The sequence below is a fragment of the Musa acuminata genome, chromosome BXJ3-9, assembly GCF_036884655.1.
Source record: "Musa acuminata AAA Group cultivar baxijiao chromosome BXJ3-9, Cavendish_Baxijiao_AAA, whole genome shotgun sequence".
NCBI lineage: Eukaryota > Viridiplantae > Streptophyta > Magnoliopsida > Zingiberales > Musaceae > Musa > Musa acuminata.
In genome coordinates, this window is record NC_088357.1 from 11,854,328 (window position 1) to 11,862,777 (window position 8,450).

At 34.6% G+C, this 8,450-nt stretch overlaps 1 protein-coding gene across 1 annotated transcript; it reads right to left on the bottom strand.

Annotated features, from left to right (window-relative positions):
- Positions 1-1,393: 1,393 nt before the first annotated feature.
- LOC135650243 (xylose isomerase-like) lies at positions 1,394-7,978 on the bottom strand. The gene is made up of 21 exons (XM_065169506.1): positions 7,848-7,978; positions 6,865-6,948; positions 6,667-6,780; positions 6,454-6,528; positions 6,244-6,373; positions 6,049-6,140; positions 5,708-5,758; positions 5,477-5,556; positions 5,338-5,392; positions 5,165-5,266; positions 4,933-4,984; positions 4,586-4,631; positions 4,456-4,511; positions 2,813-2,864; positions 2,623-2,702; positions 2,437-2,507; positions 2,276-2,316; positions 2,026-2,125; positions 1,884-1,955; positions 1,690-1,767; positions 1,394-1,593 (listed from the first exon to the last, which is right to left on the bottom strand). The coding sequence occupies exons 2-21, from the start codon at positions 6,919-6,921 to the stop codon at positions 1,558-1,560; spliced, it is 1,440 nt and encodes a 479-aa protein (XP_065025578.1). The 5' UTR covers positions 6,922-6,948; positions 7,848-7,978; the 3' UTR covers positions 1,394-1,557.
- Between the last annotated feature and the right edge of the window lie 472 nt (positions 7,979-8,450).

The following is an 8,450-nucleotide window of genomic DNA, read 5'->3' on the forward strand; positions in this document are numbered from 1 at the left end:
TTCTTCAATCTTATACCAATCAGGCATTTCTTTCCCATTGATTCTTCTCACATTTTGTGTTGACTATGTTTTCTTCTTCTTCTTCTTCTTCTTCTATTTTTCTTTTAATTGGTAGGTTTGACTTTAGCAATTATTTACACCAATGGCAAATTTTGTGGTGTGTGCACCACTTGGTCAACATGGGCTTAGTCCATGTTGTTATTACTTAAATAAAACTTCAATCGAACTTTGATACAAGAAATGATGTAGAAAATTTTGATTTAAGAATTAAGACCTACAAGTTTAATAATCGAAACTTTCAATCCATCTTCAATCTATTTTATTTTTTTCACTATTTTACTACTCGAGTATTAAAAGAAAAATTACTATGTTTTTTTAGGATCGATCGTCCGCCTATGAGGATCAATATCGATCGATTAAAATCGATACACGAATCAATATTGATTCGCATTTATTTCCTTTCTTTCTAATTTGATATTAATTTTATTATTTTCTTGATCTGAATCAATTTTTTTTATATTTCTTTCCAATATGCACACACACTCACAACAAATTCATTTAGGTAATTTTAATCTCTAAACCCTAATTTTCAAGTAGCATAGTAAAAGAGTAGGAAAGGTGGACTATACCACCTTCCATGAACTATACTTCAAAAATTGAAGGTTTGATAGAGAGAACAGCCCTCTCTTGAGATGGAAGCAAGAAAGATATATATATATATATATATATATATATATATATATATATATATATATATATATATATATATATATATATATATATATATATATATATATATATATATATATATATATATATATATATATATATATATATATCCCTCTCTCTCTCTCTCTCTCTCAACATATGAATATGGCACATAAAGCAAAAACATCTAAGCTGTGACTGCAGAAATAAGCTCATACTATGTATAGAATTGACAATTTACTGGTTGAAAGAGTGCTCTAAGTTAGATATTAAATTATTTTGTTACTAAGAATGTTGTAGTAATACTTGTTACAAATCTTTCACAGGTCTCCATAATTCGAATGCATAGATGAGTAGATCAGAAACATGGGTAGTTACATCAATAAGTAGAACGCAAATAAAAAATATTGTCAAAATATTTTTTATTGTGGCATAAGAAAGACACCTCCAAATCGACACCACATCAAGTGATCAAGGTTATGGACAAGATCAAAGTTCGAGCTCAAACCAAATTAGACTGCTCAACAAACTCTTAAGGCGACCCACCGAAATCGAACGATAACAAGCGATAAATCTCTTAACCATGATAAACTAATATGTTGAGCTAAACCAAAGTAAACAGAAAATAATTGAACCCCTAATATGGAGATATCACATCTATCTCATGCAAAATCACAAGCGTCACTGATTGGCAAAATTCAAGTTGTTTTCCCGGGAGCCGGTAATTTGAGTGTACAAAGGTTGCAACTTTTATTTCTAGACTACGCTGTACAATACTTGGAAGTCATGGAAGTGTTCTTATCATACGAATCTGATCTCCCATGACAAAAGTTGAAAGTACCTAATAATCTATAGTGCAGATTGGAATATCATCTCCGCGAGTTCCTGCATCGAAAGTTAAAAGCAAAGGTCATGGTGAACTCAGATTACCAGAAAGCTTCATACAGGCATGGAAAACAGACTTGGGTTCGAGATAGATACCTGCTTTCCGGATGGAACAGAAGGTTCATCCCATTCCATGGCCTGCTTTTCAAGTGTCTCGAAGTCGGCTTTGCCAGCCTGATCAGAAGCATATAAAAAAAATGAAATGCATAGCATTAAAATTGTTGGATAATCCCACATTCATGGTCAATTGGTTTTATTTGTACGAGAAATGGATGTATTGATGAACAGACCTCAATTAAAGACCCAATCTCTGTGTCAAAACTTTGGTAGCGCCTGCGGACAAGCTCTGCCAGGGAACCATCCTATCATAAAGAAAGGACCCTTATTAATATACTGGGAGTGGTCTCACATAAAATAAAATTCTCATATTACCTCGTTTAATTTTTTAACATTTCGGAGTCCACGGGCTAATGTGTCCATTCCAGAAATATGAGCAATGAACATGTCCTCAACATCAGTGCTCTCTCTCCGCCTAAAACCAAGGAAAAAAAACAAGCTTAGCACTTAGTTTAACTTGTAGCAGCAACATGCACTTGTTGCTTTTGTATACGGCTATCAGTCATCAAAACAATTTCAGGGATCTAGGATCAGTAAATGGACAATAAGGAGTAAGAGCACCAACAGTTTTGCATCAAAGTTAAATCCACCAGGTGCAAGTCCTCCCTATCAAAACAAATAAAACAATAGTGATAGATCCAAAATAACTTGGAAAAGTGTAGTATATCCTATTACCTAGAGAAAACTTCAACTATTAAGACAGACAAGTATTTTAGTTCGACTTACATTTCTCACAACACTTAACATAACTAAGGTTGCCTCTCCAATGTCTGTAAGGAACTGATCTGTGTCCCAACCTGTGCCAAAAATAGTTGAAGGTATCAGACACATGTCATTATATATTTTCCAGCAATGAGGAAAGACTTAAGAGATTTGTAGCTTCAAGTGCCTTTAAGGGATAGTTGCACATACCAATCTGAGGATCACCAGTATTTGCATCGATATTTCCAAGTAATCCATTTATCCTTGCAGTTTCAAGCTCATGATGACAGCTGCAGCCAAGAAAAAGCCATTGATATTTTCAAGAAAAATAACAAATATCTTCATATGACAATCTTCCTATGTCAGCATTAGCCAAACCCACATCACAGACAGATCTTACCTATGACCAGACAAAGTAGCATGGTTACATTCAATATTCAGCTTGAACTCTCCTGCACCATAGAAATATCAGAATAATGTACTCAGAAACTTCTTTATTGAAAGGAACTATTAGAAACAAAGAAAAGTATGGTTCAATTGAATCAACAATTACATGCTTAAGACTCCTAATGATCAAGATTCACATTACAAACTATGGCTCCATTTGCAAAGATTTTCAAAGTGCATTGCTGAGCAGAATGGAGAACCTGAACTTGTTATGGTAAGTCCAAGTGATAAAATGAAGAAAAAATAGTGATCTTAAAAACCTTCATAGAAATCAAGAGACTGAACTATCAAGAACTGAGTTGACAAGGGATGCAAACCTCAACAGGAAAATATTGAAACTAGTTGCAACAATCATATTACAATATACTGATAAAGCCTGCCTAGAATGATAGCCTGTAAATGAGCAACAGAGAAAACACATTGACATGTTCAAACATATATACAATATGGCAGTCAATCCAAAACTATTAGGCACTTATATCTGATAGTCGTTCTGTTATGTTCCTCTGCACAGGAGTGCATGTAAACATAATCATTCTGCTATGTCTATCTGCACAGGAATGCATATAAACAAAATGGTAGATACCACAAGAGATGCATATAAAAGGCTTAGGGGGGCCATGATTTTGCAGTCATGATTTTGTCTTTTGCTTTATTAAATGTCTTTAAAGATGGCCAACCATAAGAGGTGTAAGCGTGACATTTTGGTGGTCATGAAAAAACATAGAATTTTGCATACATGTACTTGTTGCAGATTCCAAAGTTCATGAATGTATAAACTCATTTCATAATGCCAGCAATCTGAAAACTGGGTGAAATTCCCTTCTTTTCTGAATTAGTTGAATGAGCATAATCATAACAAACATATTTCCTTGTTTGGACCATAAAAAAACACCTTTTAGATTAGAATTGCTAAAAATTAACCAATTATCAACCTGGAAAACAACATCAGGGACCAGATGAACCAGAAAGAACAAAGCTGAAAATGAGATAGTTATAAATGAGTTCATAAACTCTAGCATATATTATTTTTTTTCATTTCTTTAGTGAGGTGAATTGACACTAAAAAATCTTAGCCCATAGGGATACATATTCAAACTCATAATTATGAAATTTCATATAAATAAATCTTGTTGGTTGATTTGAAATGAAGCCATGATAATTTGCAACCCATAATAGTGTTTCAGTATATCACTAGGAAAGCTGGTGAGCCACAAGCTAAGAAAAACTTGGGAACATAATGGGCAATTTCATGAACTCCAATTCAATGCTTGTAAACAAGTCAATAATTCTATAATTATGCTAAAAGTTTATCACAAAAAATAACTAAAGAAAAAAGCCGTCCTCATGGTAATTCTCATCAACAATACTTAGACACAATAAAATTATCTAAGAACTAGTGATTTTACTAAAACATATGGTCACTGAATTGTTTCGTAATGCTAAACTCTAAAGAAAACAAAAACTCTTGCTATGACTAGTTTGATGGAATAACTTAAAATAAGAAGAAATAAAGTATCCATTCAAGAAGTCATGGTACTCTGGCTTATGTAACCAACTTATGTGAATATGAGCAAGATGAGGACAGAAAAGTACCTATAAGGCCATACTTTTGAAGGAAAGCAAAGGCCGTTGCAGCATCCCAGTCATATCTGATATAACAAAAATCAATCAGATTAAGATAATGAACATATCATAGACCATCACCCTTAATTGCAATACATACTGGTGCTTTGTCGGTTCTTGTGGTTTGGGCTCAATCAGCAGAGTTCCTGGAGTATGGAAGAAAAAATCATGAATAATACTATAATTCAAGATGTTAAAGGTACTATAGCAAGTGAATCAGTAATTGCAATAAGAAAACATAAATAAGCATGCCAAGAAGATAAGACTATTAGATATAGTTGTCAGATCAGATAAATTATAAAAGAAAATGTTTTTTTTTAACAATCAAACTTCATACAAAAATATGGAACATCAATTTCTGAGTGCTTTTAACTAGTAAGCTAATGACTTGAAAACCTAATTGTGCAATGAACTTATATTAGCCAATATGGATCAAGACATGGATACCATTGAACCCTATCTTCTTCTTGTAATCAACAGCAGCTTGAAGAAATCTTGCCTACAAAAAGTAAAACCTTGTTTTTAAATGCATAAGAATAATAATCTGGAAAACAATATGTGTGCTTTTACAATTATGAATTGTTCAGGTATTCTATCATAATAAATAAAAGAAAATTGATAATAGAAAAAGATTAACTCTGAACAGGTTAGACTGGCCAATATATTTACTAACTCATACCAAGTGATCAAGCTCTCTTTGCATATCAGTGTTAAGAAGTGACTGATACCCTTCACGTCCACCCCAAAAAACATAGTTCTCTCCTCCTAGGTAGTGTGTTACCTACAAGAAAATGAAGCACAAATGTAGCGGATATTTGAAACTAAAGGCATTCAAATATTCAAAATTAACACCTCAATGGCCTTCTTGACTTGAGCAGCCGCATAAGCATAAACTCCAACCTCTGAGCTGCAAGACAGAAGGATGAAAGTTGGTGAATATATACTTTGAAATATAATACAGACTCTTATTAAAAGAAGAATCACACAGTACCTAGTAGCTGCTCCATGCATGTAGCGAGGATGCAAGAAAAGTTGCGCTGTGCCCCACAAAGGTTTAATTTTAGTTCCCTCCTGTAAAACATATGAGATTCGTCAGGGGATAAAACTTAAATTACTATGGTTGATTCATAATAATAAGTGAACAATGAAAAGAGATGATAACAAATAGCAACATTATAGAGGCTCTACTCATGTTTTACAAGTGGTAATGCAGCATTAATACCTGAAGTTCCTTGGCAAGAGCTACCACTTCATCCAAGTTTGCATTAGTTTCCTGACAATACCAAATTGTCAAACAACAGAGTTTAAGTAAAAAAATGTTTTTCACATGCTTAAGCAGTTAAACTTAAAAAGTTCGAAATTAACTAGATCACTGAGCAAACCCTGGTAACTTTTTTATGGATGAACAGTGACAGAGTTTGCTAAAAAAACTTTTCAAGCATGCCTCAGAAGCAACATAACTTGATTCTTGCAATTAGTTGAATCATTGTCTTGCATCAGCATATATAACTGCTAAAGTCTGAATAAAGTTAACGATAAGAAACAACAATGATCATTGCTTACCGCAAGTGTTTTACCATCTGGAGCTATATCTCTATCATGAAAACACCACCTATCAACTCCAAGTTTGTCCATGAATTCAAAGTGTGCTCTCACTGTGATTGGAGACATAACATGAGTGTCTTAACTTTAATTAACTACCTGATTGTATATTATCTTACTTTGTCCAACTAACTAGCTGACATAACATTATCTTACTTCGTCTTTTGGCCATGGCTACAGAATTTGTACCATCTTCCCATGGCCATGATTTTGTTGGGGCACCAAAAGGATCAGCACCAGTCCCACGAAAGGTGTGCCAAAAGGCAACACTAAATCGCAACCAATCCTACAAGAACAATTAGAAAGCATTAGCATCAACAAATGACAGGACGACTGATCCTTAAATAAGTAAACCAACAAACAAACCTTCATTTTCTTTCCAAGTATCTCTTCCTCAGCATTATACCACTTATAAGAAAGTGGATTTTTGCTGGTTGGACCCTAATGTGAAAGGGGAAAATTGCAACAAAATTTGTATTAGTTGATCAATCAAATCAACAAGAAAACCATGTTCATATTGCAGCAGACCCAATGTTTGGACAAAGTCAATAAAAAAATACAATGTCGATAAGATATTACTTCATATTTGATTTTTGGAATGCCTGGGAAGAACTCGCCTTCCCAGCCATCTGAAGAACCACCATCACACTTGGCCTCGAGATTAGCTGGGCATGTATGTGGACCTTCTGCAATCTGCAAGTAGAAATTATTCACACTTCCACCAAGACAGACATTTGAACGTTTGGTAAAAGAAAAAGAAGGTATGGGGTTACTCACAACAGATGATAGGACCAAGGCCAAGGAGAACAGCAGCAGAGTCCGCTTTATCTCCATGGTGCACCAAAAGTGGAAAAGATGGTTCTGAAAATGAGAGAGTTAGAATGCATGAGAAACTGGTCGAGTTGCTATAACACAAACAGAATATTTCAAATTCCATACAAAGAGGAGGATACAGCTTGTCCATAATTTTGTATAAAGATTTGGCTAATTTTTGAAGTTCTAAAATTACGTCTTTGATAAAAATAGGTTTTTGGGTAAAATGGAGAAACTCAATAAGAGAATACAACCAACTTCCGAGGACAAATCAAATCCATTCCCCTTGAGAAATCAAATTCCTTCAGTGACTAACCGGTCTATTTCTACATTACGCTACACGGCTAAGAAAGTTAAATAAAATATAGAGATACAACCACAAACCAAGCAACAAATCACGGAGTCCTTTGAAAAATTGAATTAATCAACATGTACAGACTGCTCCCCTTTTTCTCAATGTTTGATGCAGAATAACAAACAAACTGAATAATATCCCATCCCCTCATGAACCACTAAATAGGAAATCAAATTCGATTTGTCTCCTCAAAAGACGCGTTTTTTCTTCAAATGAACTTAGTCTCATGTTTCATCTATTCCTAAACTAAACACCAAAAGATCACATCTTTCCTTTCTCCCTAAACACGATATAATTGAATCAAAGAAAAACTTCAAAAGAAATCCAAAGTGAAACCCCGACATAAAAACAGATAAAAGGAAAAAGGAAAACAAGCCGACATTTTTATTCACAAAACGAGCATTCAAAATCCTATGTTACTAATCCTCGACTCCAACGTTAACAAATGATCGATCCCCAAACTAAACACTCCAAAACATCACATCTTTCCTTTCTCTTTCTTTCTCCTAAACACGAGATCGATCATCGAGTCGACATAGAAATAGAAAATTCGACACGAAGAAGAAGAAGAAGAAGAAGAAGGGAAACACACCACGCCCACGCCTCCAGCGATCTCTCGAGTTCCCAGACGAACAGCGCTAGCAGCAAACAGTAGAGAATAAAACCACCGCTGTGGATTAAAGCCAACACGGGCAAACGGGGATAGCCAAAGATAGCCGTCAATCACGAGAATGTGGGATCTTATCCAACTCAAGCAACAAATCCCCAACATAGTCTACTTCTTATCGCCGTCCATCAGAAGATCTGGACCACGGCTCATAAAGATTTGTATCCATCATAACCGTCAAAATGTGAATGGACAGATCACATAAGCATTTCACTAAGGGCATTTAACTCCGACGTTGGTATCTTTTGGTCTACCGTGTGGAGACTGTTCGACTCTCACCACATCCGTCCGTGCTTCACACGAACTCATTTTTGTGTGCGTCGATCCGCTTAAATCGGATCATACTAACTAATGGGATGATGATAATACATTACATTGAAAAGGAAATGTGATTAGTCAAGTTTAGAGTAGATTTAGGCAGTAATTGATCAGATTGGGACTCGAGAAAGGTAAATTTTGATATCCTAATTCGATTTAAACTTTTTTAAGTAATTATATATAATAATCTTAAATTAGTTTTTTTAAGAT